The sequence below is a fragment of the Esox lucius genome, chromosome 5, assembly GCF_011004845.1.
Source record: "Esox lucius isolate fEsoLuc1 chromosome 5, fEsoLuc1.pri, whole genome shotgun sequence".
NCBI classification, from domain to species: domain Eukaryota; kingdom Metazoa; phylum Chordata; class Actinopteri; order Esociformes; family Esocidae; genus Esox; species Esox lucius.
Genome location: NC_047573.1, coordinates 6,699,736 through 6,717,852, shown reverse-complemented (window position 1 = coordinate 6,717,852; position 18,117 = coordinate 6,699,736). Strand labels below are relative to the sequence as shown.

The 18,117-nt window shown below is 45.2% G+C and overlaps 1 protein-coding gene across 8 annotated transcripts in view; it reads right to left on the bottom strand.

Moving 5' to 3' along the window:
* Nucleotides 1-18,117, bottom strand: part of LOC105008930 (collagen alpha-1(XIX) chain) — a 156,305-nt gene that overhangs the window by 11,207 nt on the left and 126,981 nt on the right. For 6 of the 8 annotated variants that reach the window (XM_029119675.2, XM_029119676.2, XM_034292018.1 and 3 more), the window contains 11 exons: nucleotides 17,943-17,987; nucleotides 17,564-17,590; nucleotides 14,478-14,531; nucleotides 13,007-13,051; nucleotides 12,234-12,278; nucleotides 10,696-10,758; nucleotides 8,373-8,408; nucleotides 5,635-5,679; nucleotides 4,820-4,963; nucleotides 2,088-2,154; nucleotides 1,632-1,769 (listed from right to left, as the gene is read on the bottom strand). In XM_029119675.2, coding sequence (XP_028975508.2) covers nucleotides 1,632-1,769; nucleotides 2,088-2,154; nucleotides 4,820-4,963; nucleotides 5,635-5,679; nucleotides 8,373-8,408; nucleotides 10,696-10,758; nucleotides 12,234-12,278; nucleotides 13,007-13,051; nucleotides 14,478-14,531; nucleotides 17,564-17,590; nucleotides 17,943-17,987 — 709 coding nt within the window. Of the gene's footprint in view, nucleotides 1-682; nucleotides 1,304-1,631; nucleotides 1,770-2,087; nucleotides 2,155-4,819; nucleotides 4,964-5,634; nucleotides 5,680-8,372; nucleotides 8,409-10,695; nucleotides 10,759-12,233; nucleotides 12,279-13,006; nucleotides 13,052-14,477; nucleotides 14,532-17,563; nucleotides 17,591-17,942; nucleotides 17,988-18,117 lie in introns of those variants that run through there. The other 2 variants (XR_004575728.1, XM_034292019.1) reach the window with 2 other exon arrangements.

Genomic DNA, 18,117 nt, shown 5'->3' with positions numbered 1-18,117 from the left:
CAAAGTCCATGTGAACAAACATTCAAAGAAAGTCTGTTTTCCATTATTCACACTGTTTCTAAAAAACACCTTTCATTAGAGTAGCACATTTCTCACATGTTCTCTTTATCCGGGTCTACATTCGATGGAAACAAAGAACCGTTGGGCCTTTGGCAGCTATCTTGTTTATTTCAGTGTTTCTTAATTCTGGTCCTGGGGACCCAAAGTGGTACAGATATTTTGGACATCATTATTTAATTGAATCAGGTGTGTGTGGACTCCTCTACAGCAGACCCATTGAGTAAATACAGTTAATACTGTAGATGAATAAGGAGGGGAATGTGAGGAGAGGGGAGGAGGGGAGAGGAGTGGAGAGGAGTGGAGGGGAGAGGAGGGGAGAGGAGTGTAGAGGAGTGGAGGGGAGTAGAGAGGAGTGGAGGGGAGAGGAGTGGAGGGGAGTGGAGAGGCGTGGAGGGGAGTGGAGAGGGGAGGAATGGAGGGGAGTGGAGAGGGGAGTGGAGGGGAGTGGAGGGGAGTGGAGAGGGGAGGAGTGGAGGGGAGTGGAGAGGGGAGGAGTGGAGTGGAGTGGAGAGGAGGGGAGTGGAGAGGAGTGGAGGGGAGTGGAGAGGGGAGGAGGCTTCAGCATGTAGTTTTAGAGTAATTGCACATTGATTGGTTAATTGATGTTACTATACAATGATAAATTAAAGTTTTCTAAAGTCATCCAATCAGTATGAACCCAGTTAATGAGATGGTTGTTCTAGTTTGATTGGTTTAGGTAGCTTTCTTATAATATAGCGCTCAGTCTGAAATCATGTTAGGGGATGACAACATGTTCCCATTGCCAGGACATCCCCTACTGATTAGCTTCTGATAGGGTGTCCTAATCCCTTCAAAACAGCAGGATGGGACATTGAGGTGTTCGTATTGACTGCAAGGTGGAAGAGCCAAGTCCTAAATAACAACCTCATGTAAATTAATTTGCTAAATTAATGTATTTAAAATGTCTTACAGCAAATTAACATGTCATGGTGTATAGAGTCTAAACACTGTAACTCACTTCTTTCTCTCCACTAGGAGAGGAGAGGACAGGGGATGGGGGACAGGACAGGACAGGAGATGTGAGGTATCCAATCACACAATACAATAGTTGACCAGCACAGCTTCTGGGCTGCAATCTCTGAGCTCCATGAGGTTCTGACTGATCCAAACAATCACCTGATTACCTTTGGATTTGAAGAGAATCTTGGAAGACTAACCATGACCCAATGTCAGCTTCGGTCTTATTTAAGCAAACACGTTTATCTTCATGTTTCTGTTCATTCTGAGAGAAAAAGTAGCCACTTTAGAAAATATCTGGACGCTCTTTGCCTCTTATTTTGACAACTTGGCAATACAATTAAATTCTAAATTACAGCTAATCTATGCACATCAGTTTTTTTTTGTTGTCGATTTTTGTTTCAGGTCAACATGACAAGTGATAATCCAGTTGTGGTATCAGATGGATGGTGTTTTAACTGCTTGTTAAGTGTAAAAAATAAGAAAAATAAATGAAAAGGTAAAGGTGGTTACATAATGCCCGTGTGAAACAGAGTGTTCCGGTACATTAACCCTCCTGCGGTTTCAGCAGCTTGGCACCCTGTGGCTCGTACCTTGAGGGCCGGAGGGGCCCGCTTCCCCTGGAGGCCCCGGGGACCCGTCGTTGCCGGGGGGACCGGGAGGCCCCTGACGAACCTGCGCCGCTAAAATGGCTGCTGGCGTCTTCTGCATGGCGAAGCTTGACAGTCTCTCTGGAGGGTGACATTAGCATTCTGTATTAGAATAACACAGACTCTCTGCGTGATGGGCAATTCGCATTCAATATCTCAACACAGTGGTCTAACTATGACATTACCCCCACCCACCATCACATATTCTCTTAGTTCTAGTTCTTATATCTCCTCAAGAATGGAAGTGACAACATCCAATTTCGATTTGCCCCCCCCCCCCCCCCCCCCCCCCCGAGTAAGTAATCCTGACATCCTCAAAAGAGCGAGGGGAAAATAAAATAACCCATGAAGGATAAAGTGGAGTGACAACAATTTGGGATTCCTATGCAACAGCTGTACCTTCAAACACCCGCAGAACTTCATTTCGGATAAACATTTTAATTTCCTCCAAGGAGTTGGCATCATTCTGTGAGGACAGAGAGAGAGAGAGAGAGAGAGAGAGAGAGGGAGAAGAGACGTGCGAGAGTGAAACAAAACCAAAAAACACACAAACTCAACCAAAACATCTTTAACAGATTAAGAAAATGCAATTAGCGAGACAGCAGTGGCCGATGTTTTATTCAACAATGTGGTGTCTTCTGAGATAAAGAGATGCAATGCTTCACAGCATAATAATCAACAACTCTCCTCCTGTACGTCTCCCTGTCCTCGCCATCCATCTCGGGCTCAAAGTGAGATTGCTGTTTGCTCAGAACGTTTGTGCGGTGAGAGGCCTGTATTGTGAGGGGAACATTGGCAACGGAATGGAAATTGGAACTGTGAAAATGCTCTTTCAGAGTTCTATATTCTTTTGACTGCTCAGGAGAAGAACTCAGAGATACATTATAATATTTCTGCAGCGGACAGGAATAGAACGAATGGGATTTATGAGCGTGAGATTCCGCTAAATACAAAGATGGTGAGAAGAGCTAGCATACAACCCAGACAGAAAACAGGAACTCCGGAATCAGCACTTAGAGCTTATACTCCACACGTGTTGACAGTCACAAAGGACTGGCATCTTCGGTGGGCCTTTTGTTAAAGTCTTAAAGGGTTTTCAAACTGCCTGGGTGTCTCCATGGTGTTACAAAGGGCCACAACAAAACCCGAACCGTTTTTAAAGTTATTAAAGTAGCAATATTAAAGGGCCACTTTCCTAACATCGATACTGATCGCTCAACTATTTTGTTCTATCCTGGCAGGTTTTTGAAAACAGGCCACTTGTATTTTGTCAGCGCTGAATACTTATGAAGCACCGTCAAAGTACTTTCCTGTTCAACAGGGTCACTGCAGCGATAGGAGGGTAACACTTTAGTTCTGCTTGTTTTCTTGGCGTTCAGAGAGTGTTTAATCTCTGATGAGTTGTTACATAACCCTGCATGCCGCGTGGAAAATAGCTGTGACACATGGAGGTGTTTTACCATCCGCTGCAGTGTTCTCAGCACTCCCACGCTCGCTTCATCCGTCTTTCTCCATCCCCCTCTCCCTCCCTCCGCATCTCTCTCCACCTCTCCTTCTCTCTCTCCATCTCCCCCTTTCCAGTTCACTCTCTTCATCTCTTCCTCCACCTACCTACCTCTCTCTCTATCTTTCACTCTAACCATCTCTCTCTCTCTCTCTCTCACAATCCATCTCTCTCAGACGCAGATAGCCTCTCACTCTCACTCCTCTCCTCTCACTCCTTCTCTCCTCTCACTCCTTCTCTCCTCTCACTCCTTCTCTCCTCTCATCTGTCTCTCTCCTCCTTGCTCTTTCTCCATCTCTTTCTCTCTCACTGTTTCAGTTATCCCCCCCCCCCCCCCCCCCCCCAAGATACCCCTGAAAGTCAATTGTGGACCTTGAAGCCAGCTCCAATGCCTCTCCCATTGTTGCCCTGTAATCAGTGACTGATTTAGACCTGGGACAGCAGGTGGGTGAATGTAATTATCAGGTAGAACAGAGAACCAGCCGGCTGCGGATCTGAAACCCCCTGCTCCATATCAATACACCCCGCCCCTCTCCATCCCCCTCTCTCCTCTCCCTCACTCTCTCTCTCCTCTCCCCCTCTCTCTCTCTCCATCCCCCTCTCTCCTCTCCCTCACTCTCTCTCTCCATCCCCCTTTCTCTCTCTCCATCCCCCTCTCTCCTCTCCCTCACTCTCTCTCTCCATCCCTCTCTCCTCTCCCTCACTCTCTCTCTCCATCCCTCTCTCCTCTCCCTCCCTCACTCTCTCTCTCCATCCCTCTCTCCTCTCCCTCACTCTCTCTCTCCATCCCTCTCTCCTCTCCCTCACTCTCTCTCTCCATCCCTCTCTCCTCTCCCTCACTCTCTCTCTCCATCCCCCTCTATCCTCTCCCTCACTCTCGCTCTCTCTCCATCCCCCTCTCTCCTCTCCCTCTCTCTCTCTCCATCCCCCTCTCTCCTCTTCCCTCTCTCTCTCTCCATCCCCCTCTCTCTCTCTCCATCCCTCTCTCCCAAGGGTGGGGCAGAGAAAACAGCAGGTCACTGCGTTTTTCGAATATTTGCGCCTACATACTGCATGTTGCTTCAATCACAGCGAAACACAGACAACACAACTACACACAACGCAACACACAGAGCCAGATACACACCCACACCCACAGCTACACACAATACTGGTCTCAGTTACACAGCTACACACACAGCTACTAACACTGCATGTATACAAAGCCACACACACACAAACACACACATGCACACACAAACGGCTACACAGAGACAAAGAGAGAGAGAGAGACGTTAATTACCTAGACCACGACAGAAGGCAGATGTTGTTAGTGTGTGTGCATTAGGATGTTTTAATTGTGTGTGACTGAGTGAAGTCTCTGAATTTATCGACAGGTCTAGACAAACAAACCCTAAAATGTGACGTACGCAAATGAAGCCTATGGGTATATTATGATGCGACTTTTAGTGCTGGGAGATAATAAAACGACACCAAACATGCACACCAGTACTTTTTATGGAACAGGTTGTTTGTGAGTGCAGTAGGATCATTCATGACACCCTGCATTACACCCGTGTTCAACATCACTGCAGGGGCCTGTTTGACTGGAGTCTGGCCTTTAGAGAGAGAGTGACCACCAACGTACCAGAGGGCTCGGCGACGCAACCGGACCCGGGGGACCGGGGTCTCCTGGGAGGCCCCGAGGCCCGACAGGTCCCACTATTCCCGGGTCTCCTGTCCTTCCCCTCTCCCCCTGGACTCCCCTCTCTCCAGGAATCCCTGGGTCTCCCTGTAGTAGGACAGTAGTAGAGCAGGAAAATGTGGGGATTGGTAATGAATATATCTAACTACAGCAATTGGCTATGCTGAGCTAGAGCCATATGGTTTGCACAGTTTACAGTCTAGATCCACTGCAGGTCTACATTTAGCTAGGCTGTGACTGTAAATACATAATGTATTGTTTATTGAGATGCCTGCTTAAATAATGGTTGAGGGCGTATCGTCAACCCCACTCCTGACAGCAGTGGGGTTCACTTCCCTGTAAAGCAGCGTTGTATAACCCAATCAGGCTTTTTGGGGCTGCAGCTACCGAGGTCGCTACATTGCCCCGTCCCCATCATGCATTACTGTTATTGAGTCCAGTCAGACAGCGGTCCCCACGGTCTGCGGGCCAATCCTGCCACCGTGTAGCTCTGTTCTCCCATAACAACCTCCATTACTAGTGCTCAGGACAGACTGCACTGTAGAATGGGACGGGGGTATATGAATACTGCCTATAGTCAAAACAATAGTCCCACACTGACCGCACCCAATTTCAAATGTCTTTTTTGAATACTGGGGCATATCTGTGTGTGTGTGTGTGGTTTAGGACGCCCCTTTGCTTTGGTTTGAGGCGACATGCCTCGATCATGAACAACGAGTTGTATTTACGGAGAACAGAAGAAACATCAGAGTTCTTACACGTTCTCCTTTGGATCCTCTGTCGCCCGGACGACCTGTGGCTCCCTAGAAGGAGAGAGAAGACAAAGATGATTCACAGATCCCCTCACTCTCTCTCGCTGTGAAATGCTCTGGTGATTGCATGGAGACAGTGAAGCCCCTCCAGACCGGAGAAGAGCAAGGAGCAGAGCTAAATAATTGGATATTTCGAATGAAGATGACCCCGAGGCTTAGTCTTCCCTCCTCGCCCACTCCTCTCCACATATCCCCCATACCTCCCTCTCCTCTCCACATATCCCCCATACCTCCCTCTCCTCTCCACATATCCCCCATACCTCCCTCTCCTCTCCACATATCCTCCTCTCCTCCCTCTCTCTATATCTGACTTGTCCTCTTCTCTCCTCTCATTGTCCTCCTATTCTCCTGATGTTCTTCTTCCTGTATCTGACTTTCCCCTCACCCAATCTCTTCCCTCACCCCCCACCTCCTGTCCTCTCCCAGTACCCCAAAACAGCACGTTGTTTAGACCCTGGCTAAGATCATGCTGCTCCACAACCACGCCTGTCCACATCAGCCTCTCCTCCACACACCAAAGACCAAAGGGGATTGCCGCCAGTTCTTAATTTTCCCCGGCCGAAGCTTACTTCTTAGTCTTTCTTCACACCCAAATGAGGTTTATTGCCACGGCAACTAGACTGCGGGCACCTTTCACCATCTTAACGACTGGTGGGAGTAGTGACTGACAGTGTCCTTCCGTTCCAGTCCTCAATCAAAAAAAGAAGACACTATTATGGGACGGCTGCTGTTTCTAGAACTACTGCCGGTGGATTTATGGAGCGGTCCTGGGACTGTGTTTCAACTTCCACGGCGGCCTGTCAGTACGTTCCTGTTTGCATCTCAGGGACTGTTCCTCTGGGATCATCTGCGCATCCACTTCCTGTAAGGATTACGGTCGCAGTGCAAAATACTGGCAACAACGGTGTGGTTTTAAAAGCATGCAGACAGCAGCTTTCCGCGGAACTGCGCGCTTCTCTCATCGCCGGCCCCGCCTATCTTCTTCGGCAGCTTTCTCCCTCTCCTCTCCGTTCTGTCATTCCCCAACGCCTAATAGGAGGCTTACATATATCATGGTGCCCAGTGAATCTTCCCCGTTCCCTCCCTTGGTGTTGTGTTAAATCTTAATGCCAGGCCAGTGAAGGAGTGCTGTTGGAAACTCAGGACAGAATAGGATGCTAGGTGGCACTGTTGCCCTACCGAACAATTCGGTCTGGGAATTAAGAAGAAATAGCACTTAACAACAAGGCATAAAAATACATTTACAGCCTCTCTCTCTTTCTCCTTTTCTCTCTTGCTCTTTTACTTTTTCTCTCAACAAGTTGGCCATACTTTCTGCTCATCTACTATTCAGGTCCCTGTGATTGACAATTACAGTAGTACCTAATTTACCAGCACAAAATGTGCTGTGTTTGTTATTGGTATGTACATGTTATATCATTCTTAAATTGCATTTTACATAAAGCTTATTCTGAATGATTTAGAGGAGCAATTATGGTTAAGTAACTAGCTCAACAGCACAACAACATTTTGCCTTTTTAGATCAACGATTTTCAGATCAATGATCCTATCTGCCACCATATTAGGCTGCAACGGATGTTGAATTATACTGTGTGAATGTTCAGTCACGCTCAAATATATTGGACCAGTACCCTTTACAATAAAGAATAATGTTTATTCTTTTCAGCAACTGGTTGAAGAACCACTACTACTAATACTACCACTACTACTAGTACTACCACTACTACTAGTACTACCACTACTACTACTATCACTTCTACTACCAATACCACTACTACTAGTACTACCACTACTACTACTACTACTACCACCACTACTACTAGTAATACCACCACTACTACTACTACTACCACCACCACTACTACAACCACAACTACTACTAATAATACTACCACTACTACAACCACTAATACTACTGTCACTACTAATACTACCACTACTACAACCACTACTACTAATAACAACACTAATACTACCACTAATACTACTACCACTACCACTATTACCACTAATACTACCACTACTACTAATAACAACACTAATACTACTACCACTACCACTACTACCACTAAAACTACCACTACTACTAATAACAACACTAATACTACTACCACTACCACTAATAATACCACTAATACTACCACTACTGCCACTAATACCACCACTAACACTCCCACTACTACCATGGTGGTGTTGGCTCAGCTTATCAGATAATGCTTATGTAAATAATACATTGAACATTTTCTTCAAAGTAAATAATATTGTAAGTCCAAAACATAACCAGTCATCTTACCAATTCACAGTGGCCAGTGTTTTTTTTCCTCTTCCTTGTTAGGTTTCTTTGGAAGACTTACCAGGATATGAGAATACATAATTCATGAGGTTGAGGCCAATGCCCTCTATTACAAACATTTTATCTATCACTGCCTCCCAGTATTAACCATATAATTAGAATAAAAAGACTAAAAGTCAACATCTGCAGGATACCTTTTAGTTCGTATCATTAAATGCTGTAATATGCAAATGGAGGTGTGTTATGGACCCCGTGTTATGATGTAGCTCGAGGGCTGGTGAACAGATGAAACTACAATGTGGAAGGGCTCTGCTATCTTTTAATGTGTGTGTGTGTGTTGATGCAGTGACTGTGTGTGTGTGTGTGTGTATGTGTGGATGTATCGACTCACCTCATATCCAGGTATCCCATCTTTTCCAGCTCTTCCCTGCTCAACGAAGAAACCCCAAAGAATGAAACAAAAATAAGTCGCATTCAGCAACATCATGTGCATGGTACCCCGGCCCCCTACTGTGTAGTGCACTTTTCACCAGGGAGCATTTGGGTCCCGGGTGCACACCAGTCCACTTTGTAGGGTGTCACTGGGGACACAGAGAAGTCTCTGTCTGTTAATGGGATATCTGAAGCGTAGGATAATGATGGTGAAGGCTGTGTGAACAACACTGCTCCACTCTCCGCTCACCGACTGGCGGAATTTAACAAAAGAAACCTTTTCTGATGATAATTACACACAATAATGTCATTGTTCTGCAGAACAAGCCCGGGGTGATGCGTTTCTTTTAAACCGGTTTTAATGTTGCTGTTGTTGTTTGTTTTTTTTTAACCTAGAATATCACTTGAAAAGGCGTTTTCATTGAATTAGATGTACCTAGTGAAGGTACGACTGTAATGTGAGGGACTGCGGTTAATCCATGGAAAACTATGTTTTATCCTGCAAGCACGATATAATGTCAGTCTGTTTCTATTCAGTCTTGCAGTGACATCCCAGCAGGACCCAAGGCACCATCTGCCTAAGCTCTCTACTTCCGCGGTAACGGCTCCGTACAGTACACCCTATCTAATATACACGCATTTATTATACCTAAACTGTATATTAAAATGTTTTCATGGAAATGCATTAAAGCAATGAGGGGGTCCACAGTATGGACCATAACACACCATAGCAAAAGGCTGTTCCATAATGCAACGCAGAGTGCCTGGATTCAGTCCTTAACCTGTGGTATACCAGCCATACTGCAGAAACCCACCAGGTGTCTAATAACGTGATATACCAGCCATACTGCAGAAACCCACCAGGTGTCTAATAACGTGATATACCAGCCATACTGCAGAAACCCACCAGGTGTCTAATAACGTGATATAACAGCCATACTGCAGAAACCCACCAGGTGTCTAATAACGTGATATAACAGCCATACTGCAGAAACCCACCAGGTGTCTAATAATGTGATATACCAGCCATACTGCAGAAACCCACCAGGTGTCTAATAACGTGATATATGAGTGTACAGGTAAGATATCAAATTACTCTTACTAATCTAATGATGCGATTTGTCATGCCTGAGATCAGCTCTTAGCGGTGGTATAATGGCTGTATACCACACCCCTTACCTTTCACTTGGTTTTCTTGGAGGATAGGGGGATCAGAAGTTTAAAACAGAGGGATCAGGTGTTTAAGACAGGGGGATCAGAGGTTTAAGACAGGGGGATCAGAGGTTTAAGACAGGGGGATCAGAGGTTTAAGACAGGGGGATCAGAAGTTTAAGACAGGGGGATCAGAAGTTTAAAACAGAGGGATCAGGAGTTTAAGACAGGGGGATCAGGTGTTTAAGACAGGGGGATCAGAGGTTTAAGACAGGGGGATCAGAGGTTTAAGACAGGGGGATCAGAGGTTTAAGACAGGGGGATCAGAGGTTTAAGACAGGGGGATCAGAGGTTTAAGACAGGGGGATCAGAGGTTTAAGACAGGGGGATCAGGTGTTTAAAACAGAGGGATCAGTGGTTTAAGACGGGGGGATCAGTGGTTTAAGACAGGGGGATCAGTGGTTTAAGACAGGGGGATCAGAGGTTTAAGACAGGGGGATCAGAGGTTTAAGACAGGGGGATCAGGTGTTTAAAACAGAGGGATCAGTGGTTTAAGACGGGGGGATCAGTGGTTTAAGACAGGGGGATCAGGTGTTTAAGACAGAGGGATTAGGGGTTTAAGACAGGGGGATCAGGTGTTTAAGACAGGGGGATCAGAGGTTTAAGACAGGGGGATCAGAGGTTTAAGACAGGGGGATCAGAGGTTTAAGACAGGGGGATCAGAGGTTTAAGACAGAGGGATTAGGGGTTTAAGACAGGGGGATCAGGTGTTTAAGACAGGGGGATCAGAGGTTTAAGACACGGGGATCAGGTGTTTAAAACAGAGGGATCAGTGGTTTAAGACGGGGGGATCAGTGGTTTAAGACAGGGGGATCAGTGGTTTAAGACAGGGGGATCAGGTGTTTAAGACAGGGGGATCAGTGGTTTAAGACAGGGGGATCAGTGGTTTAAGACAGGGGGATCAGGTTTTTAAGACAGGGGGATCAGAGGTTTAAGACGGGGGGATCAGTGGTTTAAGACAGGGGGATCAGTGGTTTAAGACAGGGGGATCAGTGGTTTAAGACAGGGGGATCAGGTGTTTAAGACAGGGGGATCAGAGGTTTAAGACAAAAGTAAAGAAGAATCCTTACAGGAACACCTTGGGGTCCCTCAGGGCCTGGGAACCCTGTCTCCCCCAGTGGACCCCTGTCACCCTGTCAGGGAACAAACAGGTATGTTCACTGTTACTCTGTGTGTGTTTATGTTCACTGTTACTGTGGGTGTTTATGTTCACTGTTACTCTGTGGGTGTTTATGTTCACTGTTACTCTGGGTGTTTATGTTCACTGTTACTCTGTGTGGGTGTTTATGTTCACTGTTACTCTGTGGGTGTTTATGTTCACTGTTACTCTGTGGGTGTTTATGTTCACTGTTACTCTGTGTGTTTATGTTCACTGTTACTTTGTGTGCTTGTGTGTGTTTATGTTTCACTGTTACTCTGTGTGCTTGTGTGTGTTTATGTTTCACTGTTACTCTGTGTGCTTGTGTGTGTTTATGTTTCACTGTTACTCTGTGTGCTTGTGTGTGTTTATGTTTCACTGTTACTCGGTGCATGTGTGCATGTGTGTGTGTGTTTATGTTCACTGTTACTTTGTGTGCTTGTGTGTGTTTATGTTTCACTGTTACTCTGTGTGCTTGTGTGTGTTTATGTTTCACTGTTACTCTGTGTGCTTGTGTGTGTTTATGTTTCACTGTTACTCTGTGTGTTTATGTTTCACTGTTACTCGGTGCATGTGTGCATGTGTGTGTGTGTTTATGTTCACTGTTACTTTGTGTGCTTGTGTGTGTTTATGTTTCACTGTTACTCTGTGTGCTTGTGTGTGTTTATGTTTCACTGTTACTCTGTGTGCTTGTGTGTGTTTATGTTTCATTGTTACTCTGTGTGTTTATGTTTCACTGTTACTCGGTGCATGTGTGCATGTGTGTGTGTTTATGTTCACTGTTACTCTGTGTGCTTGTGTGTGTTTATGTTTCACTGTTACTCTGTGTGTTTATGTTTCACTGTTACTCTGTGTGCTTGTGTGTGTTTATGTTTCACTGTTACTCTGTGTGTTTATGTTTCACTGTTACTCGGTGCATGTGTGCATGTGTGTGTGTGTTTATGTTCACTGTTACTTTGTGTGCTTGTGTGTGTTTATGTTTCACTGTTACTCTGTGTGCTTGTGTGTGTTTATGTTTCACTGTTACTCTGTGTGCTTGTGTGTGTTTATGTTTCACTGTTACTCTGTGTGTTTATGTTTCACTGTTACTCGGTGCATGTGTGCATGTGTGTGTGTGTTTATGTTCACTGTTACTCTGTGTGCTTGTGTGTGTTTATGTTTCACTGTTACTCTGTGTGCTTGTGTGTGTTTATGTTTCACTGTTATTCTGTGTGCTTGTGTGTGTTTATGTTTCACTGTTATTCTGTGTGCTTGTGTGTGTTTATGTTTCACTGTTATTCTGTGTGCTTGTGTGTGTTTATGTTTCACTGTTACTCTGTGTGCTTGTGTGTGTTTATGTTTCACTGTAACTCGGTGCATGTGTGCATGTGTGTGTGTGTTTATGTTTCTGCGTGTGAGAGTGGTTGGATAGAGGAAAAGAGGAAAGACAGAGAAAGGCACATGAAAGTTGGAGGCACCCAGTTTCCTTACCGGTTCCCCGGGAGTTCCTGGCTCTCCACGAGCTCCAGGTTTCCCCTGTCAATCAAAAAGACAGGACGAGAACATCCACACATCAGACATCTTGTCAGTTGGACAGGTGTCACACCTTTGTCAGCAGGTACTTCAGTGATGTCGAGTCCACAGTAGATATTACAGGGCTACATGCCTCTAAGGGGTGTGTTCCTCTGACAAGCCATTCACTGACGATGGTATTACGTTGAAAAGTCTATTCATTTGATGTCTTGTTCACAGGGGGTTAATGCAGTGGTATAACTGTTTAAAACTGTTATGTCTGTTCATTACCAATGTAACTTGTAACCGTTTAGTCTAACTTATGCCAGGGCATGAAAATATGCAGACGATTCTAAAGTTGTTAAACATTAAGTAAAAAACAAAGTAGCCTTCATCATTATCATCAAAATTGTTTTCATTGGCAAGCTAATCTAATATCAGCTAACTCATTTGGTGGACACCCTAGCAACCTTACTTTAGTTAGCTAGCTAACATTATACAGAGTCTAAAAGTCGGGTCTACCAGTACCAGGCATGGCTGATGTTGTGCTCCATAGAAATCACTATTGTGTTGAGGAGATGTTATATTTTCATCACTGTATTATCACTAAAATGTGTAATTAGTACATAAAATAGGTGAGCTATGGCGAAATTCCCCTTTAATTTATTGATTTATGTAATAATTCTGTAATGTGCTATGCCTATAAGTCACTGCTAAGTTACTGTTAAATGAAACATTATAGTATTACTTACTGAAGGGCCTGGTATTCCAGGTGTTCCAGACAAACCCTGATCACCCTGAAAGGACGAGATCCAGTGTTGTTATACAATTCAAACCCATAATATATACCCCTTAGTATATATTTATATAAGATACAGCCTTATATAAATAAATACTGTATAAAAAACTGTATTAAAATCTCAAATATCATATAATATTTCAGTTAATTAACGTCACACGGCCATTAACATGTCACACAACTCAAAAAGCTCATCACCTTAAAGGACCAGTTATAATCCCCTTATACAACTCAAACAGCTCATCACTTTAAAGGACCAGTTATAATCCCCTTATACAACTCAAACAGCTCATCACTTTAAAGGACCAGTTATAATCCCCTTATACAACTCAAACAGCTCATCACTTTAAAGGACCAGTTATAATCCCCTTATACAACTCAAACAGCTCATCACTTTAAAGGACCAGTTATAATCCCCTTATACAACTCAAACAACTCATCACCTTAAAGGACCAGTTATAATCCCCTTATACAACTCAAACAGCTCATCGCTATGGCGTTTTTAAAGCAATAAAAGAGACGGACATGGAAGGTCAGTAGAGAAGCATCATAAATTCTTTAGGACTTTGTGACTATCCTATTCCAGTGTGTACATTTTTCATCAAGAGATATTATTGTACTAAAGAGTTGCTGTGGACATCGCATAAAGAAACCTCTTAACCTTTAAGTGTGTAATTACGGAAACATTGTTGCATTTAGTCATGTCTGTGTGACGTATTGTTATTTCTGGACAATATTGGCATAACTCATTAATAATAGCTCCCTGGAGGACTGACACACACATGTCTAGATGAAGACCAAGAGGTGTGAGGGACACAACAACACACTTAGAATAGTAACCAACAACATTGTGTTCTTCTCTCTCAGGTTGCTATGCTACTGATGCCAACGCTGTGGTTTCTGTGCTTCCAGAGAGCCCTATCACATTTTCACACTGGCATGCTGAACTAAACCAGAGGCCTACTGTGCTCAGATATTACTTTGCATATTGTACTTTCCAACGCTGTTCAAGCAACCGTAAGTTATTCTAAACCAAGCCAGCACAGAGCAGTTCAGCTCGTCATAGTTCAGCCAGCTGCGTTAAAGGGGCATTTAATATACAGGGAGCAGGATTAGAGTCATGTTAGTTACTGTAGTCTGATCTAGGGCCAGGTTCGTAACTGTAGTCTGATCTAGGGCCAGGTTAGTTACTGTAGTCTGATCTAGGGACAGGTTAGTTACTGTAGTCCGGTCTAGGACCATCTTAGTTACAGTAGTCTGATCTAGGGCCAGATTTGTAACTGTCGTCTGATCTAGGGGCCAGGTTAGTTACTGTAGTCTGATCTAGGATGGACCAGTTCTGCCATGTGGCTCAGTAAATCCCAGCCTGGTTGGTTTGACCCAGTAGTGTGAAGGGTGGTTAGAACTATGCCTAGTTCGCCTACCTTGGATCCAGGTAGCCCTTCTAGTCCAGGTAAACCCATGGCTCCTGGATCTCCCTGGTACAGACACAGGACGAGACACAGAGGGGGAGAGAATACAGAATGAAGAGTAAGTAAATGGACATTATGCAGAATGTTACACCGCATCAGTTCACTAGTCGTAAAGCTAACACTAGTTCATTATTGTGCCAACGCTATTCAGGAAAGTCCTTTAACCTGCACTCGTATACAAAAAATGGAATCTGGAAAGTAACCCTTTAGAAAGAATAATATGTGCGTCCGTCCTGTCGGGGTTGGAGATCATCTTTGAAACATTTGGATCACTGGTTCCTTTCAGATTCAACGCTCTCACTACTCTCATCTCTCAATATCTGTAGCGGTTGGGCCAGTCAACAGCTCATGTCTCAATATCTGTACCGGTTGGGCCAGTCAACAGCTCATGTCTCAATATCTGTACCGGTTGGGCCAGTCAAGAGCTCATCTCTCAATATCTGTACCGGTTGGGCCAGTCAAGAGCTCATCTCTCAATATCTGTACCGGTTGGGCCAGTCAACAACTCATCTCTCAATATCTGTACCGGTTGGGCCAGTCAACAACTCATCTCTCAATATCTGTACCGGTTGGGCCAGTCAAGAGCTCATCTCTCAATATCTGTACCGGTTGGGCCAGTCAACAACTCATCTCTCAATATCTGTACCGGTTGGGCCAGTCAACAACTCATCTCTCAATATCTGTACCGGTCGGGCCAGTCAACAACTCATCTCTCAATATCTGTACCGGTCAACAGCTCATCTGGAGAATGAGACTGGGCACTCTATCCCTCACACCAGTGGAAATAGACATCCCTCCCCTGTCCCACTGGTCTGATCCAACCATGAAGAAATGCAGTCACCCACCAGCGTGTAGCCCAGAACCGACAGCTGCTCTGTATTCCGCCGGGCTCCAACGTAGATGGATGGACCAGATAATTGTCACGCATGTAGATTGTCATGAATGACTGAGTGTGGCTAAGAGGGGAACGGGACAGGTCGGGACCACCGCCGGGGATCAGCTGTGGTAAGACGGATTGGGGCAACTGTACGTGTACGTGTGTGCAAGAGGGTGTGTGTCTCCAGGAGACGGATTGGGGCAATTCCACCGACCGAGCCTGAGCGCGGGGAGCCGCGGCTCACGCAATTTATTCAAATGTCAAATTATCATCCTCTGTGAAAAATCGCTCCGTGACAAAACACTACAAAAAATCTACTTGCCCAACAAGGACAGAGAATTCAAGATTATACCAGAACAGAGGAGTTGTATGATTTACATTCAGCAGTGTGTGTCTGTGTGTGTGTGTGTGTGTGAGACAGAGGGTTTATGTGCTTTTGAAGTGAGGACCAGTTTGAGCTTTACACTATTTAAGTGAGGAGTTTTTTGTGTGTCCTCAAACAGACGATAACATTTGTTAGACTTGGGGTGAAGAGTTAAGGGCTAAGATGTAAGGAGAAAAATATTTTTTAAAGGTAGACAGGAGGAGTTGTGATCATCAGGCATGACCAGAGGACAGGAGGAGATGTGATCATCAGGCATGACCAGACGACAGGAGATGTGATCGTCAGGTATGACCAGAGGACAGAAGGAGATGTGATTGTCAGGTATGACCAGAGGACAAGAGATGTGATCGTCAGGTATGACCAGAGGACAGAAGGAGATGTGATTGTCAGGTATGACCAGAGGACAGGAGGAGATGTGATCATCAGGCATGACCAGAGGACAGGAGATGTGATCGTCAGGTATGACCAGAGGACAGAAGGAGATGTGATTGTCAGGTATGACCAGAGGACAGGAGATGTGATCGTCAGGTATGACCAGAGGACAGAAGGAGATGTGATTGTCAGGTATGACCAGAGGACAGGAGGAGATGTGATCATCAGGCATGACCAGAGGACAGGAGATGTGATCGTCAGGTATGCCCAGAGGACAGAAGGAGATGTGATTGTCAGGTATGACCAGAGGACAGGAGGAGATGTGATCATCAGGTATGACCAGAGGACAGGAGGAGATGTGATCGTCAGGTATGACCAGAGGACAGGAGGAGATGTGATTGTCAGGTATGACCAGAAGACAGGAGGAGATGTGATCGTCAGGTATGACCAGAAGACAGGAGGAGATGTGATCGTCAGGTATGACCAGAGGACAGGAGATGTGATCGTCAGGTATGACCAGAGGACAGGAGATGTGATCGTCAGGTATGACCAGAGGACAGGAGGAGATGTGATCGACAGGTATGACCAGAAGACAGGAGGAGATGTGATCGTCAGGTATGACCAGAAGACAGGAGGAGATGTGATCGTCAGGTATGACCAGAAGACAGGAGGAGATGTGATCGTCAGGTATGACCAGAGGACAGGAGGAGATGTGATCGTCAGGTATGACCAGAAGACAGGAGGAGATGTGATCGTCAGGTATGACCAGAAGACAGGAGGAGATGTGATCGTCAGGTATGACCAGAAGACAGGAGGAGATGTGATCGTCAGGTATGACCAGAAGACAGGAGGAGATGTGATCGTCAGGTATGACCAGAAGACAGGAGGAGATGTGATCGTCAGGTATGACCAGAAGACAGGAGGAGATGTGATCGTCAGGTATGACCAGAAGACAGGAGGAGATGTGATCGTCAGGTATGACCAGAAGACAGGAGGAGATGTGATCGTCAGGTCCTTCATTAGTATTCTAGTTTTGTGTCCTTTGAGTTCTGTTGACCAGGTCTAAATGATCCAGCTCTGGGGTAGAGAAACGTGTGTTGAAGTGAACCAAACAGACAATATTGGATAATAGACCTGGGTTCACAGACTAGTCAAAGTGTTTGAAGTACTTAGAGCGTTTTGATCTAGTCTGGGTGGGTGTGGATGTCTTTCAACTTTTCCACTGGCTCCGTTTTGCCAGTCAAGCACAGTCAAGACATGGTTTTTGAATAGTATTAAACCGGGTGTGTTTGGAGAGCTCCGTATGCCAAGTCTCCACTGTCGGATTAGTTGAGCTACACATGAAAACAAACAATAATCACTTAATGCAAATGTACTGCCTAGAACGAAAAGCATTCAACTCACCGCTCTCCCTTCATCACCTTTTGGCCCCTAAACAGTAAAAAGAGACAGAGTATTCATACGGGAAGACTACAAAAGCTTTTCCCTACCTAATTTCCATGTCCATTTCTATCTATGACCCCTAAATTATTGTTGCGTATGCTTTTCTTTATTACTGCTGAATTCTTTAAATCGGTGTGTGTGTACGCTACATTACTGCAGATCTGTGGGTTTTCATCCACGAACACGAGTGTGTCTCAGCAGACGTTTCACAGTGTAGACATTGTGTGTGAGTGTGTGTGGGTCAGCGAGTGAGTGTATGAGTGTGTGTGTGAGTGTGTGAGTGTGTGTGTGAGTGTGTGTGTGTTACAGGAAGTAGTGTAAAGGATGCTGAACTACATACCGGAGGACCTGGTTCCCCAGGGGGTCCCGCAATGGCTCCCCCACCCTGCGGAGAAAGAAGTATGACCATCACCCCAGGCGACCCCGTGATTAAACGGAACATGGCGCGTGGACAACATGGCACCTACGGTGGCCTACACAGGCCAGTGTTGTTGTCTTCCTCGCCTCGTCATTCA